The sequence below is a fragment of the Hypanus sabinus genome, chromosome 27, assembly GCF_030144855.1.
Source record: "Hypanus sabinus isolate sHypSab1 chromosome 27, sHypSab1.hap1, whole genome shotgun sequence".
Taxonomy (NCBI): Eukaryota; Metazoa; Chordata; class Chondrichthyes; order Myliobatiformes; family Dasyatidae; genus Hypanus; species Hypanus sabinus.
The window spans coordinates 20,279,529-20,307,036 of record NC_082732.1 but is presented as its reverse complement, the minus strand read 5'-3'; the positions used below and the strand labels follow the sequence as shown (position 1 = coordinate 20,307,036).

The window sequence follows — 27,508 nt, the reverse complement described above, 5'->3', positions numbered from 1 at the left end:
GTTCCCTCTATGGTTTCACATTGTGCATAACTCTAAGGAAAGATGAGAAAAACGTTTTCTTATAACATTTAGAACAGAATTAACCTATGCCTTTTCTGTTTGCTTTCCAACATCCGCTTGCAGGGAGGGGAGGGCACAGGGATAAGGAGGTAGATTATTGAAATAAATATATGTCAATAATTGAGACAATCCCAAATCATGAAAATAAATAGGAATCAGAGTGAAATCAAAACAGTGAAAGCACTGATAAAAAAATTGAGGGAAAGTTAAAGATAATTAACAGTTTTTCCCCTCTGTGAATGCCACTACAGGAGTCCAAGCAGTTGGATCGGAAATAAAAAATGCAGTAACAACTTGGATTCAAATAAAAATTACTCAGTTTTTAAATTCTAGATGAGTCATGTCAACTCAAAAGGAGGAATACAGCAGAGAAATTGGATAAACAATTTTGGAGAGGGAAGTTACTACAAGTTATTTTGGAGGAATGCAACTGGTAGGTTCCTCACAGAAATACCTTAGTATTTCTAAGGTAGGGACATGTGGGCTGAAGGGCCTGTATTGTGCTGTAGGTTTTCCATGTTTCTAAATACTCTTTAAAACATGTGGCACGTTCTGGTAAAGGCAGAGTTACTGATATAAGCACCTTTGAAATATACAACTGGCGCTTAAAGTACTTAAATTACAGGATGATTACTCAGGCAAAGTCCTCAAAATGATTTCAGATTAATATCTGACATTGTGAAGGTTCTCCATCTAAATCATTTACACACATTTTCCTTGTGATGACAAAATACTTGATGTGTAATTAATCAAATTTAGGTTATCTAAAATTTATCTGTGTTTGATGTGATGAGAAGATTCCTGTTATGTGGCAGAAGTTTTGTGAGAATGATGAGTTATCACACAAGAAGTTAAATAGCATTCCAACTGTAATCACCACTGAGGTCTCCAAATCGCATTTTTATTCAATATGCATAAATATTTATACCAGTATAGTGCTGGGACAAATAGTTATACATTCTGATTTAATCACAGAATCGGTGGAGCACTGGAGATTATTTAAGCTACAGAGTTCATGTTAACTCCTGGTAGAGCAGTGCATTCATCTCTTCAAAACAACTATATTAACTAATTGGCAGAAAACATTTATTCTCAAATACCACTGAACCACACTGTTGATGTGGTATAAACTTCACTGGAATTTCAGGGGTTGGGCCATTTCTCACCATGAGTCAAATTGGGCTTAATTGATACAACACTCATCTCCTGGGCATTCGCAACAAAGCTGTGTGGTTTTCAATGCACTTACATTGGCAGCATTCAGATTTAAGGGAGCTACAACTGCATGCAAAATAAGCCCTTAGAAAACGAAACCCTCAGAAAGGGCGTCAGGGTAGTGTGAGCTCCAGATGAACCCAAGTTCTGAGTTCTGTTCTGTAAGGAGCCTCTGTATGTCCTCCCCAAGGAATGCATGGGTTTTCCTGGGTGTTCTAGTTTCCTCCCACGGTCCAATTGTGTACCGGATAAGTTAACTGGTCATTGTAAGTTGTCCTGTGCTTAGGTCCAGGTGAATCAGATTTGTCAGGGGTTGCTGGAGTGGCCTGGCTTGAAGGGTTAGAAGGCCTACTCCACATTGCATCACTAAATATATAAACTAGGTTGATATACTTTATTCCTAAGTAGGTGATGCACCATCAATAACTCACACTGAGACGTAGGCGAGATATCGGCTTTTATTGACTGGAAGAAGGAACCAGGAGTGAGTGTCTATCATACAAGGTCTTGGAGACTGAGGCCGAGCTTCAGGCCGCAGGTCTCCTTTATACAGGGGCCTGTGGGAGGAGCCACAGGAGCAGTCAGCAGGGGCGTGTCCCGACAGGCACATAGTTCACCACAGTAGGATACTCACATTTGCTTTTTCTTCTGAGTGGGTAATATAGATAAAAACTTTGGGATGCTCTGTATTGTTAAAAGATTCACTACAAACTATCTGCAAAACTTCAAGGTCAGCACAGTGGCCATTGCTTTCAAACTTCCTGGGACTAGCAGCTAAAGCTGCCAACTAAACAGAGGGAAACACATGGAAATCTGCAGATGCAGGAAATTCAGGCAACACACACACAAAATGCTGGTGGAACGCAGCAAGCCAGGCAGCATCTATAGGGAGAAGCACTGTCGACATTTCGGGCCGAGACCTTTTGTCAGAACTAAACAGAGGGTCTTTCAGATCACCGGGATTGAAACATAATCTCCCAAATACCACAGCAAGCACCCAAAAGGAACTTCAATGTATCACTTGGTTTCCTTAGAACATTTCTTTGAATACTCAGCAAGTAATAAAGATGTTGGATAGTGGGAATAAAGACTATTGATTGGATAGAATGTACAGTGTCACAGAGCCGCATGTTAAGACCTCCAGAAATACCATCAGTCACGGTTGGTAACTCAAACTGCTCCACAGAATCAAAACAAAATTTGATCAAATAACAACACATATTGATGCTGCAGGCCTCTTCTTGGATGCATTTCAAAACTTCAAATTACCAACTAAAGGAGTACAGAGATTAACAAGAGTGCAACTGGTTTTTGCACCATTAATCACAGACCATTTGACATAGGAGCAGAATTAGGCCATTTGGCCCAACAAGTCTGCTCTGCCATTCCATCATGGCTGATTCCAGATCCCACTCAACCCCATACACCTGCCTTCTCACCATATCCTTTGATGCCCTGACCAATCAGTAAACAATCAACTTCCACCTTAAGTACACTCATGGACTTGGCCTCCACCACGGTCTGTGGCAGAGCATTCCACAGATTCACTACTCTCTAGCTAAAAAAATTCCTCTTTATCTCTGTTCGAAAAGGTTGTCCCTCAAGTTTGAGGCTGTGCCCTTTAGTTCTGGATAACCCTACCATAGGAAACATCCTCTCCAAATCCACCCTATCTAGCCCTTTCAACATTCGGTAGGTTTCAATGCGATTCTCCCATATTCTTCTAAATTCCAAAGCTGCCAAATGCTCCTCATATGTTAACCCCTTCATTCCCAGAATCAAGCATGTGAACCTTCTCTGGACTCTCTCTGATGACAACATCCTTTCTGAGATATGAGGCCCAAAGCCGTTGACAATACCCCAAGTGTGACCTGACTAGTGTTTTATAAAGCCTCAGCATTATCTCCTTGCTTTTATATTCTATTCCTCTGGAGATAAATATCAATGTTGCATTTGCTTTCTTTACCACAGGCTCTACTTGTAAATTAGCCTTCTGGGAGTCCCAAGTCCCTCTGCACCTCTGATGTTGGAACCTTCTCCCCATAGATAATAGTCCAAATGCTTTTAATTCTAATTTCTGGTGGAGGATTGGAAAAGGGGTAAAAAAAAACACAGAAGAGGAGATGAACAGGGCACCATACTGGGGAAGAATGAAGGGTGAAAGTAAAAATAAATAAACCTTCTAATTAAAAATAATGGGCACTGAGTTAGGGAATAATACAAGAAAACAAGATAAGTGCTCACACACAATTATGACCACATTAGCATTTGTGCTAAAGCATGTGAAGTAATAATTTACATTTATCTTCACAGCACAGGGTATGGCTACCTTGAAGACCTTGTAGTAGATACCCCTGTTGATCTCCAGCGGGAAGAGGTTCTGCTCATTGGAGGAGCGAGCCCAGTTCACATACCGCAACCAATTGCCCTTGTTTGGATCTGTGGCATCAATACACATCCACCCGAATTGGGGGAAGTAAACCTGAAAGGAGAGAGTTGATCTTGGTTAGTGGCAAATACTGAGCCAGTCCTCATCACCAATGATTAGTAACCATCGACACGGTTTGTATTATATTGTGCGTGTCGAGGGCAGGACGTTTCTGAAAAGGAGAACGGCAAGCCTTATTTTTGGAATGCAGTCTGCCAACCTGGGTAACAACAACCAATCTTCTGGAGGAGCTCCACACACAAAATACTGGTGGAACGCAGCAGGCCAGGCAGCATCTACAGGAAGAAGCAAAGCCAATGTTTCGGGCCGAGACCCTTTGTCAGGACTAACTGAAAGGAAAGATAGTAAGAGATTTGAAAGTAGGAGGGTGAGGGGGAAATGCGAAATGATAGAAGACCAGAGGGGGTGGGGTGAAGCTAAGAGCTGGAAGGGTGATTGGCAAAAAGGATACAGAGCTGAAGAAGGGAAAGGATCATGGGACGGGAGGCCTCAGGAGAAAGAAAGGGGGAGGGGAGCACCAGAGGGAGATGGAGAACAGGCAGAGTGATGGGCAGAGAGAGAGAGAAAAAAAAGGGGAGGGGGAAGAAACTAAATATATCAGGGATGGGGTAAGAAGGGGAGGAGGGGCATTAACAGGTTAGATAAGTCAATGTTCGTGCCATCAGGTTGGAGGCTACCCAGAGGGTATATAAGGCGTTGTTCCTCCAACCTGACTGTGGCATCATCTTGACAGTAGAGGAGGCCATGGATAGACGTATCGGAATGGGAATGGGACGTGGAATTAGAATGTGTGGCCACTGGGAGATCCTGCTTTCTCTGGCGGACAGAGCGCCAGGGGAGCTCAGAGGGTCAGCTGTTCCTGTGGGGGAAGGGGGTGGGGGAGACAAGTTGTTGATGCTTCAAGTCAAACTCCTGCACTAGGAACTGTAACATCAAAAATTCCCTTCTCCCCATGGACTCTGTTCAACCCACTGCACTGAGTTCCTCTGGTAAGCGATTGCTCTATACTCCAGCATCTGCCGATTCTTGTACCTGTCAGTCTTGGTACGTGGGACTTGAGACATCCAGATACTTTTTATAAACACGAGAAAGTCTGCAGATGCTGGAAATCCAAAGCAACACACAGAAGGTGCTGGAGGAACTCAGCAGGTCAGGCAGCATCTCTGGAAATGAACGGACAGTTGACGTTTCGGCTGAGCCCATTCGTCAGGAATTTTTATTCTGTTTTACTGGACACAAAGCAGAACAAAACCCAAATCAAAGTGCATCAGCAATCTCCCACCACCACCTCCCCTTCCCAATATTTGACAGACTACAATGATATATCCAGCCCCACAAAAGCTTAAGACCAGAGAATTAAGGGAGACCTTCCCTTGCTGTTAATAAAACCAACGCTGGCTTTCCGTATTTTCTCCTGAGTATTTGGGAATGGGGCAGGAGGCAATGGGGGTGAAGGCAAGGGGTGGGAGTCATGGTTGTAGGCAGGGCTACAGAAGGAGAATGGAGCTATTTTGCGAGCGAAACTACCAAGCAAATCCCCCATTAACTTAATTTGACCCTTACTGTATGGTCCCTGGACTTCCACTTGGCCATTAAGCCAGAACCAGGGAGAACACAAGCCTAAATGAAGTGAAAATTATGTATGTATAGTGCAACTCCTGGGTGCCAGTGTTAAACTGATGCACAATATCAGCCACCCGGAGTACTCTCCCCCCTTGATACTTAATTCGATTCATACTAATGACAGCTTTGCGAGGGGAATTTTAAGGGAAGTCTACAGAACAATAACCAAGAATAACAAAAACTGAATCACTGCAAGTCAATACATAACAATACTCAGATCAGTGATAACTCACCTGCAGAGTGAATAAGAAGCTAGAAATGGTATGGCAGACATGTTGACTCACCTCCAAAATGGAAAAAAAACTGACATTTAGTATCTTGTATCTAAATGGAACAACAAAGATCAGAAAACACTGGTGGCAGTTCTTCAAAGGCCACCAAATAGAAGGTGTAATATTGGGCATGGCGTAACTCAGGATAGTAGAGAAGCGTAACAGGCATGCTTAAACCTGTGGTAAACTAATCTACAATTAACATGTACAAACAAACTGGATGAACTCAGCAGGTTGGGCAGCATCCGTTGAAAGGAGCAGTCAACGTTTTGGGCCGAGACCCTTTGTCAGGACTGAAGAGGGAGGGGGCAGGGGCCCTATAAAGAAGGTGGGGGAAGGGTGAAAAACCAATCACAGGAAAGATCAAGGGGTGGGGGAGGGGAAGCAGAGAGGGGATAGGCCGGAGAGGTGAAGAAGGAATCTAAGGGGAAAGCACTATGGGTAGTAGAAGAAGGCAGAGTCATGAGAGGTGATAGGCAGCTGGAAGAGGAGGCAGAGTGAAAGTGGGATGGGGGAAGGGAGTGGGAGGGAATTACCAGAAGTTGGAGAATTCGATGTTCATACCAAGGAGCTGGAGACTACACAGACGGTATATGAGGTGTTGCTCCTCCAGCCAGAGTTTGGCCTCATCATGGCAGTAGAGGAGGCCATGTATGGACATATCCGAATGGGAATGTGAAGCAGAGTTGAAGTGGGTGGCAAATGGGAGATCCTGTCTGTTGTGGCAGATGGAGTGGAGGTGCTCGATGAAGCGGTCCCCCAATCTGCGTCGGGTCTCACCGATGTAGAGGAGGCCGCACTGGGAGCACCGGATGCAATAGATGGCCCCAACAGACTCACAAGGAAGTGTTGCCTCACCTGGAAGGACTGTTTGGGGCCCTGAATGGTGGACAGACGAGACTGGATCGGCGAGACCCGACGTTGGAGTAATTCCCTCTCCAACGTTGGTAAGGAAGTAAAGGCGCTGGTGGGCCTTCTTGGCAGTGGACCCTGCTTGGTTAGACCAAGTCAGTTCATTTGTGATATTCACCCTGAGGAACTTAAAGCTTCTGACCTGCTCCACCTGCGCACCACCGATGTAGATGGGTTGTGCAGTCTGCTACTCCTTCTGAAGTCAACAACCAATTCCTTCGTCTTGCTGACATTGAGGGATAGGTTATTGTCTTCGCACCATGCCACCAGGTTCTTAATTTCCTCTCTGCACTCAGACTCAACATTACCCAAAATATGGCCTACAATTGTGGTGTCATCAGCAAGCTTATATATTGAGTTCAATGGAAACTTGGCTACACAATCATGGGTGTACAGTGAGTACAGCAGGGGGCTGAGTACACAGCCTTGTGGGGCACCGGTGCTCAGAGTGATGGTAGAGGAGAGCTTGTCCCCTGTTTTTACAGCCTGGGTCCTGTCTGTGAGGAAGCTGAGGATCCAGCTGCAGATCTGAGTGCTAAGACCACAGCATCTGCAGTGTACTTTGTGTAATGTACAATTAAATCTGGACAAAGTTAAATTAGTGGTGAAGGTAATGGACCGTACCTGAACGATTTTCTGTATCAACATGTTGAGGAACATCTAAGTGTTCTGTGCTATGAGAAAGGGACGATCAACAACACTCTGATAATGACGAGGAGGTGTGCAGGAGTGAGATAGACCGGCTGGTTGAGTGGAGGTGCAACAACAACCTTGCGCTCAATGTCAGTAAAACCGAAGATTTGATGGTGAACTTCAGGAAGGGGAAGTCAAGGGAACACACACCTATCATTATCAAGGGTTTGTAGTTCTAAGTGTCTGGGTGTCACCATCTTTGAAGATTTATCCTTGGTCCAACATATTGACACAACTACAAGGAAGGCAAGACAGCAGCTATATTTCATTAGAAGCTTGAGGAGATTTGTCATGGCACCAACGACTCCGCTATAGATGTACCATGGAGAGCTTACCAACTGGTAGCTTCACTGTTTGGTATTGTCCGCACAGTGTCAGAAAAAGCTGCAGAAAGTTGCAAACTTGGCCAGCTCCATCATGGGCAGTAACCTCCCCAGCAACGAGGAGGTGGTTAGGGGGCTTTCTGGGGTTACGTGAACAAGGCAGATATTAATCCAAATGGACTAATTCTGCTCCCATGTCTTATGGAACTGTACAGCGGCAGACTTGTCTGTGAGCATGTTTTAGAGTAAGTCTGAAAACTTGGTAGCAAGATTTTTAAACACAAGGGAATCCAAGAGGCATCATGAGCTCAGCGTGGAAGATGGCAGAGTATGCACTCTGTAGCTTTAAGCACTGCTTAATCTTTATCCATTCTTTGTACGTTGCTTAGTATGAGAATTAGCGTTAGTATGGGAATTAGAGATAATTGAGGGAGAGATTACATCCAGGTATATCTATTGGGATGAGGTCAGAGAATGTCAGGCTGAGAATTATGACAACCCAAGCCAGCCTTCAGAAGCCCCTCACCCCCGGGGAGAAGCAGAACTTTTTGCCTGAGCTGCCCTCACTTAAGGTTGCTTATGACAATCAAAATTCCGACACAAGCTTGAAGAAAGGATTGAAATCCATCAAAGGCACCCCAAAAGATAAACAAGTGTGGGCAAAAGATTCAGAGCACATTTATTGTTAAAGTACGTATGCAGTATACAACCCTGAGATTAGTCTTCCCACAGACAGCCACAAAGCAAAAACACACCATGGAACCCTTTCAAAGCAAAAAAATCATACACTCAATGTGCAAAAAAGAGAACTAATCACGCAAATAGAAAACAAAAATCCAAACAGGAAGCTCAGAAAATAAAGCCTTAAGCCGCAGAGTCATTGAAGCAGTCTAGGAATGTTCAGTTTAGTTTGATTTAACACTGGTCCTTTGTTGACTGCAGGCCACAGAGCGAGTCAAATTTGCACAAAATAGCATTTTTTAAAAAGGTGCAATCAGAAACCAGAAACGTATACAACATGAATTGCAAGTTCAATCCGTAAACCGTGTTGATGAAACCTTGCCCAAGACCCAAGACTGCGGTAGCATTGAGCAAGAGTGAGAGAGGGACCAGTCAAACACAGACACCTTCATCCTGCAGCAGCGAGTGAGAGGGAGGGGAGAGACTAATCAAATACAGGCAAACGGCGCCGGACACCCGCTCGCCTTCTGCTCTTGTCCCTGTTGACGTCAATCTTGCTCGATGCTTCAACTGGTGAGATGGGCGAGAAATGGAGTCGAGCGTGGGCTCCAGGTTTCTTGGCCCCCAGGGCACACGCTCTGCTCAAAACCTCACCGAACTCCCTCGGAGACAGATCCCCAGATCACTCAACTGGCCCAAAAACAACACAATCAAAATGTAAATCACAGGTTTCAATCACACACAGCTTGGTAGTAGAATCATACTTGAAAGAAGTAAAAGGAGTAAAAGAAGTATTTTCGTGAGCTGTTTGAAGGACATCACCTTTGGTCGCGTTGCTAACTGGCGGCATCTTCTTGGCCAAAATATTGGGCATACGAGGAATATTCAGGGCTGGACAAGCCATGGAGGGATGATCTAGTCATGCTGAAGGAAGGTCAAAGCTCAGCCCACCAGAAAGTTTTAGATTTGGGGATGGCAGTGAGATTAAGTGACCCCAAGATGGTATCATAGGCCAGAAAGATAACAAATAACATTCTGCATAACACTAAGGAGCAGAAAACGCTGGTGGGAGTTGTGTACAGTAGTAGTGAGGTTGGGGATGGCATTAAACAGGAAATTAGAAATGCATGCAATAAAGGAATATAATGGGTGACTTAAATCTACATATCGATTGTGTGAACCAAATTGGTAAGGGTGCTGAGGAAGAGGATTTCTTGGAATGTATGTGGGATGGTTTTCTGAACCAACATGTCGAGGAACCAACTAGAGAGCAGGCCATTCTAGATTGGGTATTGAGCAATGAGGAAGGGTTAGTTAGCAATCTTGTCATGTGAGGCCCCTTGGGTAAGAGTGACCATAATATGGTGGAATTCTTCATTAAGATGGAGAGTGACATATTTAATTCAGAAACAAAGGTTCTGAACATAAAGAACGGTAACTTTGAAGGTATGAGACATGAATTAGCTAAGATAGACTGGCAAATGATACTTAAAAGGTTGACAGTGGATATGCAATGGCAAGCATTTAAAGATCGCATGGATGAACTACAACAATTGTTCATCCCAGTTTGGTAAAAGTATAAACCAGGGAAGGTAGAGCACCCGTGGCTGACAAGGGAAATTAGGGATAGTATCAAGTCCAAAGAAGAAACATATAAATTAGCAAAAAAAAGCGGCACACCTGAGGACTGGGAGAAATTCAGTGACCAGCAGAGGAGGACAAAGGGCTTAATTAGGAAAGGGAAAAAAGATTATGAGAGAAAGCTAGCAGGGAACATAAAAACTGACTGTAAAAGCTTTTATAGATACGTGAAAAGAAAAAGATTGGTCAAGACAAATGTAGGTCATTTACAGTCAGAAACAGGTGAATTGACCTTAGGGAACAAAGACATGGCAGACCAATTGAATAACTACTTTGGTTCTGTCTTCACTAAGGAGGACATAAATAATCTTCCGGAAATAGTAAGGGACCAAGGGTCTAGTGAGATGGAGGAACTGAGGGAAATGCATGTTAGTAGGGAAGTGGTGTTAGGTAAATTGAAGGGATTAAAGGCAGATAAATCCCCAGGGCCAGATGGTCTGCATCCCAGAGTGCTTAAGGAAGTAGCCCAAGAAATAGTGGATGCATTAGTGATAATTTTTCTAAACTCCTTAGATTCTGGATTAGTTCCTGAGGATTGGAGGGTGGCTAATGTAACCCCACTTTTTAAAAAAGGAGGGAGAGAGAAACCGGGGAATTATAGACCGGTTAGTCTGACATCGGTGGTGGGGAAAATGCTAGAGTCAGTTATCAAAGATGTGATAACAGCACATTTGGAAAGAGGTGAAATCATCGGACAAAGTCAGCATGGATTTGTGAAAGGAAAATCATGTCTGACGAATCTTATAGAATTTTTTGAAGATGTAACTAGTAGAGTGGATGGGGAGAGCCAGTGGATGTGGTATATTTAGATTTTTAAAAGGCTTTTGACAAGATCCCACACAGGAGATTAGTGTGCAAACTTAAAGCACACGGTATTGGGGGTATGGTATTGATGTGGTTAGAGAATTGGTTGGCAGACAGGAAGCAAAGAGTGGGAGTAAATGGGACCTTTTTAAAATGGCAGGCAGTGACTAGTGGGGTACCGCAAGGCTCAGTGCTGGGACCCCAGTTGTTTACAATATATATTAATGATTTAGACGAGGGAATTAAATGCAGCATCTCCAAGTTTGCGGATGACATGAAGCTGGGTGGCGGTGTTAGCTGTGAGGAGGATGCTAAGAGGATGCAGGGTGACTTGGATAGGTTAGGTGAGTGGGCAAATTCATGGCAGATGCAATTTAATGTGGATAAATGTGAGGTTATCCACTTTGGCTGCAAGAACAGGAAAACAGATTATTACCTGAACGGTGGCCGATTATGAAAAGGGGAGATGCAACGAGACCTGGGTGTCATTGTACACCAGTCATTGAAGGGGTGGGCATGCAGGTACAGCAGGCGGTGAAAAAGGCAAATGGTATGTTGGCATTCATAGCAAAAGGATTTGAGTACAGGAGCAGGGAGGTTCTACTGCAGTTGTACAAGGCCTTGGTGAGACCGCACCTAGAATATTGTGTGCAGTTTTGGTCCCCTAATCTGAGGAAAGACATTCTTGCCATAGAGGGAGTACAGAAAAGGTTCACCAGATTGATTCCTGGGATGGCAGGACTTTCATATGAAGAAAGACTGGATTGACTAGGCTTATACTCACTGGAATTTAGAAGATTGAGGGGGGAATCTTATTGAAACGTATAAAATTCTAAAGGGATTGGACAGGCTAGATGCAGGAAGATTGTTTCCAATGTTGGGGAAGTCCAGAACGAAGGGTCACAGTTTAAGGAAAAAGGGGAAGCCTTTTAGGACTGAGATGAGGAAAAACTTCTTCACACAGAGAGTGGTGAATCTGTGGAATTCTCTGCCACAGGAAACAGTTGAGGCTGGTTCATTGGCTATATTTAAGAGGAAGTTAGATATGGCCCTCGTGGCTAAAGGGATCAGGGGGTATGGAGAGAAAGCAGGTGCAGGGTTCTGAGTTGGATGATCAGCCATGATCATACTGAATGGCGGTGCAGGCTCGAAGGGCCGAATGGCCTACTCCTGCACCTATTTTGCATGTTTCTATGCTTCTAAAGATGGACCAGAATTGGCATCATGTTCAATACCACTGGTATATGTTATGAAATTTGCTGTTATTGGGCAGCAGGACAATGCAATACATATTTTTAAAAACTGTAAATTAAAGTGTATATTCAGAAAGTTTAATTTATCGTGCAAAAAGAAAAGAAAGGTATTGACGTAGTGTTCGTGGGTTCAATGTCCATTCAGAAATCTGATGGCAGAGGAGAAGAAATTGTTCCTAAATCAGCGAGTGTGTACCTTCAGGCTCCTGTACCTCTTCCCTGCTAATAGTAATGAGAAGAGGGCATGTCCTGGGTGATGGGATCCTTAATGATGAATGCTGCCTTTTTGAGGCATTACTCTGTAATCATATCCTGGATGCTGGGGAGGCTAGTGCCCATGATGGAGGGAGCTGACTGAGTTTACAGCTTTCTGCAGCTTATATCAATCCTGTGCAGTTCCCCTCCTCCCCATAACAGACAGTGTTGCAGCCAATAGAATGCTCTCCATGGTACGTCTGTAAAAATTTAGCAGTGTCTTTGGTGACACATTAAATCTCCTCAAACTCTGAATGAAATATAGCCACTGTTGTACCTTCTTTGTAACTGCATTGATATGTAGGGCCCAGGAGACACAGGAACTTGAAATTGTTCACCCTATCCAATTCTGATCTCTCAATGAGGATTGGTCTGTGTTCTTACTCTTCCTTTAGCCCACAATCAGTTCTTTAGGCTTACTGACAGTGAGTGCAAGGTTGTTGCTGCATCACCACTCAACCAGCAGATCTATCTCGCTCCTGTATGACCTCTTGTCACCATCTGAAATTCCATCATCTATAGTTGTGTTGTCAGGAAATTTATAGGTGGCTTTTGGGGTGTGACTAGTCACACAGTCATGGATGTGGAGAGAACAGAGCAGTGGGCTGAGCAAACATCCTTGAGGTGTGTCAGTGCTGATTGCAAGGGAGGTGAAGATGTTATTCCTGATTTGCACAGATTGTGGTCTTCCAGTGCGATGAACCAATGTGCAGGAGACAACAAACTGTGCAAATATAAAACAAAAGAAAAAAATAGTAATAACGTAGTAAATAAATAAGCAATAAATATCGAGAGCATGAGATGAGGAGTCCTTGAAAGTGAGTCCATAGGTTGTGGGAACATTTCAGTGATGGGTGAGTGAAATTATCCCCTCTGGTTCAAAGGCCTGATATTTGAGGGGTAGTAACTGTTCCTGAACCTGCTGGTGTGGGTTTTGGTCTCTTGAACCTTCTTCCTGATGGCAGCAATGGGAAGAGAACATGTCCTGGGTGGTGGGGGTCCCGGATGATGGATGTTGCTTTCCTGTGACACCACTCCATGTAGGTGTGCTCAATGGTGGAGAGGGTTTACTCATGATGGTCTAGACTGTATCCACTGCCTTTTTTAGGATTTTCCATTCAAGGGCTTTGGTGCTTTCATACCAGGCCATGATGCAACCAGTCAATATACTCTCCTATAGATGTTTGTCCAAGCTTTAGATGTCATGCTGAATCTTCACAAACTTCTGAGGAAGTAGCTGCCATGCTTTTATCATAATGACACTTATGTGCTGGGCCCGGGACAGATCTATTGTGGAGATGTCGTTGCCAATCTGAACTGACCAGGATCGGCAAATGAGGAAATCGAGGATCCAATTGCACAAGGTGGTATTGAAGCCAAGATCTTGAAGCTTGTCATTAGTTCTGGGGGGGGGGGGGTGATAGTATCGAATGCCAAGCTGTGCTCGACAAAGAACATCCTGATGTCTGCATCGTCGCTGTCCAGATATTCCAGGGTTGTGAAGAGCCAAAGAACTGGTATCTGCTATGGACCTGTTGTGAGAGAATGCAAACTGGAGCCAATCCAAGCCACTTCTCAAGCAGGAGTTGGAATGTTTCATTGCCAACCTCTGAAAGCACTTCATCACAGTGGATGCAAGTGCTATAACATTTATAATTATAATTCAATAATTATCAATATTATTTGTTGAAGAAGTCAGCAAGTTTTAAAACTGATAAATTCCAGGAGCTCAATTATACTGAAAGCTTCGGTTATAATTTTCCATAACCTATAAATTCTGGAATGTTCCTGTAGCTTAGAAGGTGATAAACATGATTCCATTATGTAAGAAAGGAGGGAGAGGGGAAACACAGAACCACTGACCCTGTTCGTTTATGTCAGTGGGGGGAAGATGCTGGAGTCTGTAGTGAAAGATGTACTAATGGAAAGAATAATAGAATTGATCAAAGCAGCATGGGCTAATACAAGAAAAATTACATCTGACTAACCTTTGAATTATAACTAGCAGATAGACAAAGGATAGGTTGACCAATATGCAGCATCAAGAAATAATTATTATTAAAGAGGGGTGATAAACAGTTTGCTCTCAGCTTAGCAGGCTGTGACTATAGGGGTACCGAAGGATCCCTGGCTATACACAAGCTATATGGGCACACAGTGCAGCACTTACAAAAAGCACTGGCTTACTCATGGACAAATGGAATATCATCTTAGGTATAGAAAAGTGACATATGCAAAATCAGATTTTATTTCCTACTTTTTGATGATGAATGCCAAGACTGTGGCCATTTCATAAACTTGCTCAATTAAAATGAAATATATTCAGTCCAAATCAAAGATAAAGTGTCCACTATATTCAACATGACAGCAGCTGTTGTATTGTCTACATTGTCTATATAATTTGACTTGGGCTGAATACATTTCTTTTTATAGACAATAGGTGCAGAAGTAGACCATTCTGCCCTTCGAGCCTGCACCGCCATTCTGAGATCATGGCTGAGGAATTTTAATTGAGGAAGTTTCAGAGAATGATGAACACAATCATCCTTAAGAGTTTTTGTCTGGTTACCTCTGACACCTGCTTTACTGAGATCATTTGAGCAGGAATCATTCTCAGAGAGAATTCCTTCCTGCGTAATAACTTTATAGAAAATCTAGTTGGGGTGGGTGGGGAGAGAGGAAAAAGAAAAAATTCACACCCACAGAGGTCCCAGTATTTTAAGTTTTCTCAGGCTGACGGGGTTAATAATCATCACATGTTGATTGGTATTTTGTGGTCAGCTCTGATTCTGGGTTAAGAATCAACCATAGAGACGTGGCTGAGCAATCAAGTATGTTCAAAGGCAATACATTTCCTCCATTGAAGAGGGAATCATTTTTTAAAAAAATGAGGATCCAATAGTTTTGTAGCTAGCACTATTAAAGTTAGTTCTTTTCTGTAGCGTGCAGGTTTATTTGTACATCCCTCAACTCATGTGGCAGGACTCAACTGTACAATAGACCAGGCCCATGGATACAAGAGAAGCAATTTAACTACTGTGGTGAACTACATATACCTGTCTGGACACACCCCTCTGCTGACTGCTCCTGTGGCTCCTCCCACAGACCCCTGTATAAAGGCGATTGGAGGCACTGCTCCTCCCTCAGTCTCCAGGATGTTGTGTGGTGGTCTCTTGTGGCTATTCGTGGTCTCTTGCAGCTAATAAAAGCCTATCGTTCGCCTCCCATCTCCGAGAGTTATTGATGGTGCATCAACCACCCTGGCCTTTCTTCAAGTGCCATTTATCTTCAACTCTGTGAAAGTGTTCTCATCTCCTACTAACTTTCGGTATCTCAATAATTTCACAATTCTTGCAGGTGGCAAGATTTGCTATTAAAGGTTTAACAAAAAAAAGAGAGAAATAAGGATTTAACCTTCCATTATTTTTAAGTATATTTATGGGATATGGATATCACCAACAATATCTAAACTGAGAAGTCAATCATATTGGTGGGTCTGGAATCACATGAAGGCCAGAGTGAGTAAGGTTGGCAGATATCCCTCCTGAAAAGCAAATGAAGCAGGCTCTAATGACAGCTTCCTTTTATCATTACTGTGACAAACTTTTTTTTAAGATTACCGTTTTATTGAATGACCCGAATTTAAGTCCCCCAGACACTATTCAACTTTATATCTCTGTATCATTCATTTAGGCTTTTGGCTGCCAACAGACACTATGCTACAATGCCCAGAAGGGTCCGAACAAAGCACTGCTTCATACATCTGTGTGACTGAATTTTCACTGTAATCCCTTAACAAAGGGTGAGGACACTTTACCCCGTCTGGAACATGGCAAACTGTCACTCACTTCTCATAACACACTCTTCATTATTAAGCAGCCTTGATCCTTCAATGAGTAAGCACAGCCTTGGGTGGTACAAATTAGGATAGCTCCTTGTATGCGCCAGTGCAGAGTTCAAATCAACTAATCACGACACCAGTAGAGAAGGAATCATTTGCCCTCATGTCCCCAATTAAGACATTGGGCTGGAAGAAAAGCCGTTGAAATTTTACTATTATTTACCAGTATTGCCCACTGGAAATTTGCAGGGACCAGCCAGACTTGTTTAAAATATTGTGAATATTCAATTACTTTGTCAACACTCAAGTCCAGACTCAGATGATTCAGTCAAGGTGTCAGGAAAGCTGATGACCTCCAATGAATTGTACAATTCACAATCTAATTAGAAAAAGGAGAATGAGATGGAAATAGCATTTAATTACAACTGTTACCTAATTTTAATTGTACTTCAACTTATAGTATTTCCAGCCAAAGCTTCAGTTAGCAGCTACACTAATGGAGCTATCCTTTCTGATCCTTCCTCTACATCTCAAAAATGGAAATTGATTCAATGAGACATTGTGAATCCCAAATAAATACTGAAACTGACTGAAATTTGTGATGACCTTGGCTGTGGCAAGGAAGTTGATGCACCATCAATAACTCTTGGAGACGAGAGGCGAGATATAGGCTTTTATTGGCTGGAAGAAAGAACAAGCAGCAAATGACCACCACACTGCATCCTGGAGACTGAGGGCGGGGCTGTGTCTCCAATCGCCTTTATACCGGGGTCCGTGGGAAGAGCCACGGTCTGTGGGAGGAGCCACAGGATCAGTCAGCAAGTGGGGCATGTCCAGACAGGTATATGTAGTTCACCACAGAAGTGACATAGGAGAAACAATGGATTAGCTGAACCTATCAGGAAGCTTGTTGCAACCTATCAGGAAGTATTACAGCAAGGAAGGACAGAGAGAAGCGATAGGCCAGTGATGTAGCCTTGCTTGACACAAGGGCAGCAAGGTTGGATTTGTTGAAAATCAGTCAGCTAAGATCATGGCTCATCGAAATTAGACTGTTTCAAGTTGGTGAACATCGGTAATTAGAGGAATCTGGGAGTTCTGATACATAAAATGCAGAAAGTTAATAAGCACTGGATAAAAGGTAGAAATTGTATGTTGCTTATTATTGCAAAGTTGTTGTAGAACCAGAGCCAAGAAGTCAAATAAATTTTACAAGGCTTTTTGATGCAAACTGACCTGGGGCACTGTGCATAACTTTAGCAGCGCCCTGCCTCGGGGATGGTACAGAACAGACTCAAATGATTGATTCCTGGAATAAAGAGAAATGCTCTGAAGAGAGACAACGAGACACATCAGCCCATGCTGGTGCTTAGCAGAATGAACAAAAGTGATCTCCTTGAGAAGTTTCTCTGATCTCACGCTCTCAGTATTAACATCAGTGATTCTGAAGAGGCTGCATCAAGGGTCTTGGCCTGAAACGTTGACTTTTTCCTTCTTTCCACAAGCTGCCTGACTTGCTGAGTTCCTCCAGCATTCTGTGTGCGTTTCTCAGTATTAGTCACTTCTTACTTGCACAATTTGACTCCTTTTGTACATAGGTCACTTGTCTGACTTTGCTTATATACAGTTTCTCATAAATTCTATTGAATTTTGTTACTTTCCTGTAAATGCCTACAAGAAAATGAATCTCAAAGTAGCATTTGGCAGCATGGATATACCTTGATAATAAACTAACTTTAACTTTGACATGCAAGATTCAGAGACACGTTGGCAGGGTGAATGCTGACAGACTGGCTGGGGAATTTAGATTCAGGGATAAAGTCACAGAATTAGAGATTAGACATTTATGGCTAAAATGACAAAAAGGGTTGTGAATGTAGTTTTTTTCTGTACGTGTCCAAGGCAGAGAATCACAAACTTCATGATTCGGTATAAAGATCGGTTGCTTAGCCTTCAACTGTTTAAATAGTAGAGGGGGCAGGATAACAGACCCTTGCTCCTGTTATGTTGTATATTTGAAATTTTCAAACACGTTTGACATTACTGAGCTGACGGAAGTCACTACCAGCCAGGGGTTGGGGGCAGGGCGGAAACGCTCTTCTCTTTAAAACTGTAAGGTTAAGTAGGAGAATCTCTTCTGCCCAATTGTGTAAAGTTAGAGCATAGTATGAGAAATCAGAACAGGGATAAAAATTTTATGATTTATCGGCTCCTCTCATCCTTCTAAACTCCCAAGCACATAGGCCCATTTTACTTCCTTTCTTATTATTGCACAGCCCTCTTATCCGAGTCATCAGCCTGGTGGAACTTCGCTGCAGCTACTCTGAATGCAGGTGTATCCTTTCACAAGTGACGCTGAATGCAAAAAATATTTAATAAACTTCCAATCTTTAAAATATTTCATACACCACCCTACCATTCAAACATACTTATAATCTTGAACCTCAATTACTTTTAAGCAAATTTTACCTTACAATATCAACTTGATGGTCATTGGTCAACAGATGTTTATCTATTGAGAGATGCAGCACGTTAATAGGTCCTTCTTGCCCAATGAGCCCAATTACACCCCTGGGGTCAATTAGCCTACTAACCCTGTACGTCTTTGGAATGTGGGAAGAAACTGGAGCACCCGGAGGAAACCCACATGGTCACGGGGAGAATGTACAACTCCTTTCAGACAGTGGTGGGAACTGAACCCGGGTCAATGGTGCTGTAATAGCAGTTCTCTAACCATTACACCAGCGTGCCATCTCAAAGTATTTGTTCAATACTTTTCCTCAAAATATCTTCAAAAAGGGAAACAGCATGTATACCTACATGTGGAAACAATTCTAATTTAAAGGTCTCCTGTGAACCAAAAGGACTCTCGAGCCTGGGCAAATATGAGCGACCCCACTACATAACAAGTACCTTTCCTGACGAGTCTCAGGAATATGCATTGGATTAATAGATCGAAGATAACATCCTTATTTTATTATTTCTCACAATCACTAACTTGGCTTAGAGGGTGAACGAACAAAGCTTGGTTTGTGATTTCAGAGGAAATAGAATATCTGGCAAGCCACGTACTTTGCATGTTCTACCACAAACAATATTAAATTTCAATGTGTTTTTCAATAGGAACCTTAAATGGAAACAGAGTTCAATTTGCAAGTTCTCCGATAAAATCCCTGAACAAGTTCTATTTACTTAATGACAGGAAACTGTAAAAGGATGGCTCAAACTATCCACAGGAATGCATTGTGTATTGTACTTTACAACATTGGTCAGTTGGTGCTATCTCCAGTTCACAACCTCTGGGTAAATGCAGACATGCCATAGGATCTGTGTTACACCATAACTGTACTATCGTCTAGGAAAGAGATAAATTCTCATGGTGGAGAGGAGTGAGGCGCCTCTGCAGTTACTGCAATCAGAAAGTCATTGCCAGGGTCCTCAGTTGAAACCTCTCCTGCGCCAAAGAACTGGTCCCCAAGTTGTGCAGATTCTTTCCACCTAGAGCAGGGGACCCCAATTTAGGGGCCACGGACCCTTTTGGGAACGCTTGTTCTAGAGTCACAGTAGACTTGATTTTCAACCTTGTGGACCTTCCAAGTGAAATGCAGGGAACAGTATCATTCACTAAATATGGCTTTGTTTTACCCTCACGTGTCTTGTGAGGGAAGGTTGAGTTTGCTAGGGCTTTCCCTTTGGGAGTGAAGGTGAATGAGAGGTAACTTGATAGAGGGTGTACAAGATTTCAAGAGGCATATATAGAGTGGACAGCCGGTGCTTTTTCCCCAGGGCAGCAATGCCTGACACTGGAGGACAAACTTTCAAGGTGAGTGAAGAAGAATTTAGGGGAGATGCTGGAGGTAAGTTTTTCTTTACACAGAGAGTGAGGGGTGCCTGCAATGCATTCCCTGACACAGTGGTAGAGACAGATATATTATGGACATTTAAAATACTTTTATATAGGCACATGGATGAAGGGAAAAAATGGAGGGTACCAGGTTATGAAGGAGGGAATTGTTAGATTGATTGTGGAATTGATTAAAAGGTCAGCACAATATTGTCCGTACTATGCTGTGCTGTTCTATGTTCTACAATTTGCCTTTGATGCCACTGGTCCAGAAGAACTATTGAATTCTTTTCAAGTTTTGCTGTCTGCTGGAATGAGTCTCCACCTTGTATCTGCTTTACCACGGTGTATGAGGTAGAACCTTTAGCAATGGCTCCACAGCGTACCCAGTCTCAGTGTGCACTAGTATTAATCAAGGCTGGATCACTGTCTCAATCTGCACCTTCACCTTCACCGGGTTTCTCACTGTAGCGGAGCTAATCCACGTGACAAATGAGACGCTGTTCAACCTGCCTCACTGACAATCCAGAAGGTCTGTTCCACACATTAGAAGGCCAGCTCACCATCGACTCATTCTGCAAAACAAAGGTCATACACCAACCTGCCACCCTGCAGTACAACCCTCCCAAAGGATTCAAGAGAGATCCTAAAAAAATACGGACCACCTCCCAGATTTTGAAAACCACTGCGCCACAACAGCAGATATTGATGATGATGAATTATAATGGTCCATATCTTTGGCTTTTGGCTGTGCGAAGAAAAGAGATGTTGGAAATGTTACGCCTAGCACAAAGCTTATCGTCTATTGGGCAGTAGTGATTCTCCTAAAGTTCTGGAGAGATATCGTTAATTGTCTCCTGTAAAACGCCCACTGACAGGACAAGTGAATTAACATCAGGCCAGCACTGAGGCTCTGTCTACATTCCCTCAGCTCCTAACCACACCGTTTAACCGCCTGACAACATGATCTCCAATTAGACACTACATCCCCAGATACATCATGAAAGGAAGTCATCAGGAAGAGCGTGGACAATATTCAGAACTGCATGCAAACCTCCTTAGGAAAAAAACTGCTACTCAGTGACTTTTACACCCTGTCAGCCCCAGTTACAGCACAGATCCAATTCGAATTGTGGTACATCTGGTCTATGCAACACGAGACTTGCAAAAAGCCATTTATAATATGGTTGGCAAGAGTCAGTGGAAACACTTCTGTGCCAAGTTAACAAAGAGCTGTTTTATACAACAGTAAGTGGTTGAGTAGGTTTACCTTATTCCTAAATCATTTCAGCACAAGAGGCCATTCAGTCCATCAAGTTTATAGTCATGCAACTCAGAAACTAGCCCTTCAGCCCACTGAGTCTGAGCTATCAAACAGACATTTACACTAATCCAATGTCAATTCTATTTAATTCTCCCCATTTCCCCATCATCTCCCCTTAGATTCTACCATTTACTTCACACACTAGGAGCAACTTACAATTAACCTTCCAATCATTGGGGTGTGGGAAAAAATAGAATAATCAGCACCGGAGGTCAGAACAGAATGCAGGGACTGTAAATCAGAATCAGATTTATTATTACTTATGTTTGACATGCAACTTTTTATTCTGGCATCCTCCCCCTTCCTTCTCAGTCCTGAAGAAACATCTGAGGCAGAAAAGTTGACTATCTACTCACTTCCGCATACGCTGCCTGACCTGCTGAGTTCCTTCAGCAGTTTGTGTGGGTAGCTTTGGATTTTCAGCATCTGCAGACTTTCTATTGTTTATGACATGAAATTTGCTGTTTTGTGACAGCAGTACAGTGCAAAGACATGAAAATCTAGAAACTACAAACTAAATAAATAGTCCAAAAGAAAAGGCAAAAAAAAACAGCATTGACCATTCTGAAATCTGGTGGCATAGAGAGAAGCGAAGCTGCTCTAGAACACTGTGTGTGGGGTTTCAGGCTCCTTCTCAAAGGTAGTAACGAGGAGAGGGCATGTCCCAGACACCTCACGAGATGTCCTTGCCAACGGAGAGGATTGTGCCTGTTACAGAACTGGACGAGTCCACAAGCCCCTGCAGCCTCTTGTGACCCTGTGCACTGGAGCCTTCATTCCATGCTGCTATGCCACTGGCTAGCATGCTGCTCATCACACAGCCATAGAAACTGACAAGGTTCTGTGGTGACAGGGGATGTGAGGCAACAGCAGGATGTGCTGCAGGATTCATCTAGTTTGTGGATGACACAACAGTGCTTGGCCTCATCAACAATGATGCTGAGATGGAGTACAGAGAGCAAGTGGAGAAATTACTTTAGTCAGAGGGTGGGAAACCTGCGGAATTTGTTGCCACGAGCAGCTGTGGAGGCCGAGTTATTGGGCGTATTTAAGGCAGAGACTTATAGGTTCTTGATTAGCCGGGGCATCAAAGGGTAGGGGGTGAAAGCAGGGGAGTGGGGATGACTGGAAGAATTGGATCAGTCCATGATTGAATGGCACAGCAGACCCGCTGGGCCGAATGGCCTACTTCTGCTCCTATATCTTATGGTCTTATGGCTGCTGGATTGATGTGAGAAGAGCAACCCATGTCTGAATGTGGAGAGGACCTTTGTAGACTTCAGGAAGATGCAAATGAACCATCTTCCTCTGCAAATACATAGCTCATCTGCAGGGAGCATTGAGTGTACCAAAGCTCCTTGGAGTTCACGTCATGGATGACTTCACCTAGTCCTTTAAAATTAACTCCCTCTACAAGAAGGCACAGCAGCATCTCCACTTCCTAAAGAGATTGAAGCAAGCAAAGCTCCCCCTCCCCCCACCTAAGCTGCATTTTACAGGAGCACCATTGAATGCGTCCTGACAAGTTGCAGCTCCATCTGGTTAGGCAGCAGCTGAGCATCGGACCAGAGCCCCTACAACAGACTTTAAGAACAGCTGAGAGGATCATAGGGATCTTTCTACCATCCATCGGGGACATTCATCAGGAGTGCCGCACACGCAGGGCCCTTAGTGTTAGTAAGGATCCAGCCTGACCATCCAGCATCTATTTTGGCTTTCTACCATCAGGCAGGATACTCTGATGCACAAGGAAAATAGTCAGGATGGGAAACAGTTTCTTCCCTCAGGCCACCAGGCTTCTGTACTCCCTGTTGCATCACATTCAAAGTGTTAACCTGTTCTGGCTAACCAGATCTGCTTAACTTGTTCTGTTCCTTACAATACTTAATTTATGCACTGTAGTTTTTTAAAATTTATGCATAATTCATCTGTAGGTTTTCTCCTTACTTTCACAAGTTAGTGTGTGCGAACATCCTGGTTCGGAGAAACGTCTCATTTGGCAGTATACCTGTATATAGTTACATGTCAATGGACTTGACTTGGCTAGTTGCACTATGCCACCCCAAATTCTCAGTATAGCAATTCAGTCGGAACAATACCCAAACAACAGAAAATCTGCAGATGCTGGGAATCAAAGCAACACACACAAAATGTTGGAGGAACTCAGCAGGCCAGGCAGCAGCTATGGAAAAGAGTAAACAGGCGATGTTTCAGGCCGAGACCCTTCATCAGAACAATACTCCTGCCCCCACACATGCAGGTCCATAAAAAATTTCAAATCAGAGCACAAAATACTTATTCATCAGCACATTCAAGTCCCACAGCAGAGACAAATTTCCAGGCCAATACCCTAGTGAAAGACTGAGGGAATGCAACACTATGCAAGGGGTCTTGTTGCTCAGATGTTAAGCAATGGCAGTATTTATTCTTGTAGAAGTTAAAAGATCCTGTCGTACAACTTGAAAGATCAGGTCAGTCCAGTCTAACATTTTTTTCTCCTTCACCACGAAGGAGAGATTATATGGTCAGTAACACATTGCTATTTCACCACAGTGTGTAAGTTGACTGCCTACAACAATATCAGCAACACCTTATATTTAAAACATCATCTTCTTAAGCAGTTGTCCAATCCAAAAGTACGGGCTCTGAGGTGAAAGTGTGACCCACAGAGTCTGCCTCAAGATTCTGATGGAGCAGTTGGGTGGGAAATATAGGAGCTATCCTTTGGAGACATAAGCAGGAACTTGTATGGAGCAGCAAGCTCGGGGGCGCTGGGTAAAGGGGGTTGGCGTCAATCACAGCACAGGCTGCGATATTTAGTAGGCCAAGCTTATGAATAATAAAAGATGGTCAAAGAAGCATTGGAATGAATCCTGGAAAAGAGACATATGAAGGAGTTAGAGGAAGATTAGGTGCAGGAGCATGTGGAAATACATAATCCATTGGTGGATAAAGTATCAAAGCACATATTGTAGTCTCACAGCATTATTTAGTTTCAGTCTGTTGCCATAGAGAAGGTTATTGTAGGCCATCTTTGATGTCATAATACAGTCCCTCCCTGGCCAATAATCCAGGAAAGTGTAAGAGTTCCAAATATGACCTCCAGAAGGCCGTCCCACATGTAATGTGGCAATTCTGGACTAAACTTGAATCATAAATAGATTCTCAACAACTGTAGCAGGGTTCGAATACCAACACCATTTACAAAGAAAAATCAAGCAACATAAATGATAACATGAGGAAATCTGCAGATGCTGGAAATTCAAACAACACACACAAAATGCTGGCGGAACACAGCAGGCCAGGCAGCATCTATGTGCCAGATGACCCTGTGATCTCAGTCTCTGAAGCCAGCTTGAAAGTGTCCTTCATGACAGTGAACCTATAAAAGGCATGTGGCCCAGATGGTGTACCTGGCCGAGTACTGAAGACCTGTACTAATCATTCGGCTGGAGTGCTTACAGACATTTTCAAACTGTCACTTTGGCAGTCTGAGTTACCCATCTGCTTCAGACAGGCTTCAATCATATCAGTGCCCAAGAAAATCATGGCAACCTGTCTTAATGACCATTGTCTAATAGCACTCACTTGTTCTGTGAAGAAGTGCGTTGGGAAGCTGGCCTTGAAGCATTATCCACTCTTGCCTGAGGAGTAAAATGGATCTGCTTCAATTTTCCTACTGTTACAATACATCCACAGCAGATACATTTCATTGGGTCTTCACTCAGCTCTGGAACACCAAGGCATCGAAGATGCTTATGTCAGCACTGACTACAGCTCAGCATTCAAAACCATCATCCCCTCAAAAACTTTCACTAAGCTCCAAGTTCTGGGCCTCGATGCCTCCCTGTGGCAATGGATGCTCAATTTCCTCAGCTGCAGATCCCAGTTAGTATGGATTGGCAACATCTCTTCCACAGTCTCCATCAGCTCAGGTGCACCACCAGGCTGTGTGCTTAGCCCTCTGCTTTATTCACTTTATTTCTATAATTGTGTGACTAAGTACAGTTCCGTTACCATATTTAAGTTTGATGATGACAGCACAATTTTTGGGCATATCAAAGGTGGGGATGAATAGGCATATAGGAGAGAGATTTAAAACCTGGTTGAACAATGCCACAACAACTCAATGGCAGCAAAATCAGTGAGATTATTACTTGCTCCACGAGCCAGTCCTCATTAGGGGATCAGAGTGGAAAGGGTCAGTAGCTTTAAATTCCTTGGTGTTAATACATCGAGTATCAGTCCTGGGACCAGCATGTAAATACCATCATGAAGAGGGCATGACAGCTCCTCTACTTTCTTAAAATCTGCTTTGTTTCAGCACGTCACCAAAAATTTTGACAGAACTTTTATAGATGCACAGTGGAGAGTGTCCTAACTGGCTGCATCATGACCTGGTATTGTACCAACACTCAGGAACAGAGAAGACTACAGACAGTGATGAGTACAACCCAGCCCGTCACAGGCAAAACCCTCCCTAACAATGAATATATTGACCTGCAAAGCTCCACAAGAAAGCAGCACCCACTATCAAAGACATCCCCACCCCGAACTATCCAGGCTACCACAGATAGTCAGAAAGTACAGAAGCCTCAGGTCCCACCAGGTTCAGGAACATCTAGCACCCAACAAGCATCTGGCTCTTGAAACCGATGTGGGTAACATCATTGACCACAACTCCAGGCTGATTCTACAACTTACAGACTCACTTTCAAGGCTGCTTTTACAATTCCATCTCAGTAATTTTTTTTATTTGCCCAGATTTTCTTCTTTTGCGCATCGATTGTTGTTTGTCAGTCTTTGAGTTATATATGGCTTTCCACAGCTTTTATTGTATTTTATTTTTCCTGCAAATGTATGCGTAGAAGTGAACTTCCAAGTAGTATAAGATAATATACAGTCGGCCCTTCTTATCCACGGATTCCGCATGCGCGGATTCAACCAACCGCGGATCGGGAAAACCCGGAAGTTCTCTCTCCAGCACTCGTTATTTGAACATGTACAGGCTATTTTTTTCTTGTCATTATTCCCTAAACTATGAGGTATAACAACTATTTACAAGCATTTACATTGTATTAGGTGTTATAAGTAATCTAGGAATGACTTAAAAGTACAGGCAGTCCCCGGGTTATGAACGAGTTCCATTCCTGAGTACGTCTTTAAGTCGGATTTGAAGTCGGAACAGGTACATCCGGTGTTATTTAGCATCAGTTAGTCAAACATTTTTCTTAGTATATAGTACATATTTTACCTTTCTATGCATATAAAATACTTAAGAAACATACGTATTCCAATAATTAAACCACTGCATTGCTTAGTAATAACTGTAGCTTTCATCGGGGCAGGGCCTTTCACATGCTCCATTAAAATTGTTCCGATCATTGACTGACTGTAGCTTAACGCTTTTCCAATAACTGATGGCATTTCACCTCTTTCCAATCGCTTTATTACTTCCACCTTATTTTCAATCGTGATCGTGATTACTTTCGTGAACGAAACACTGCGGATTCAGAGCTATGCCGCCGGGTCCTAATGTCCACCGCACTGAGACAGGTTAAATAAGGTCTGGGGTTCTGCCAGGTCCTAAAGACCACCTCACTGAGACAGGTTAAATAAGGGACTTGAGCATCCGCATTTTTTGGTATCCGTGGGGGGTCTTGGAACCAATTCCCCCGAGGATAAGGAGGGCTGACTGTGTACGTACTTCGATAATAAATTTAATTTGAACTTTGTACAAGCTGGCAGGTGATAGGTGAGACCAGGTGAGGGAGTCGGTGGATGAGTAGGGGAGGGAGGGTTGATGTAAGAAGCTGGGAGGCAATAGGTGGAAAAAGCAAAGGGCTGAAGAGGGAGGATTCTGATAGGACAGGGCAGCGGACCATGGAAGAAAGAGAAGGATGATGAGTACCAGAGAGAGTTTTGGGCAGGTGAGGAGGTGAGAATGGAGAGGGGGGAAGAGTGAGAAATGAGCAGAAGTTAGAGAAATCAATGAAAAGGAACAATTTGAAAATGACCAAACTGCATGTCCAGGGTGATAGATTCCATAGTGAAAACTCAACAGCGCAGAAAGAGACTCTTTGGTAAACTTCTGCACCACAGTGAACCAGACCATGGAGCAGCTTTGTTGCTAAGGGGGGAAAGCGGAGCTGATCAATTAAAAGTGCAGTTTCTGAAAAACAAAATATTCTGAACTCAGAAGGCTAAAACATTTCCAAAAACTTGAGGGGAAAAACAAACTAGCAGTGGAAGTTTGCGAGGCGAGAGATGGGGAGTGGGGAGTTCAGGAGTGAGAGCTCCTATTCAGAGGAGTAAAGG

At 43.3% G+C, this 27,508-nt stretch overlaps 1 protein-coding gene across 1 annotated transcript in view; it reads right to left on the bottom strand.

The window, feature by feature from the left end:
- Positions 1–27,508, bottom strand: part of prdm2b (PR domain containing 2, with ZNF domain b) — a 198,451-nt gene that overhangs the window by 72,710 nt on the left and 98,233 nt on the right. Inside the window, exon 5 of the mRNA XM_059951867.1 lies at positions 3,605–3,757. Coding sequence (XP_059807850.1) covers positions 3,605–3,757 — 153 coding nt within the window. The remainder of the gene's footprint in view (positions 1–3,604; positions 3,758–27,508) is intronic.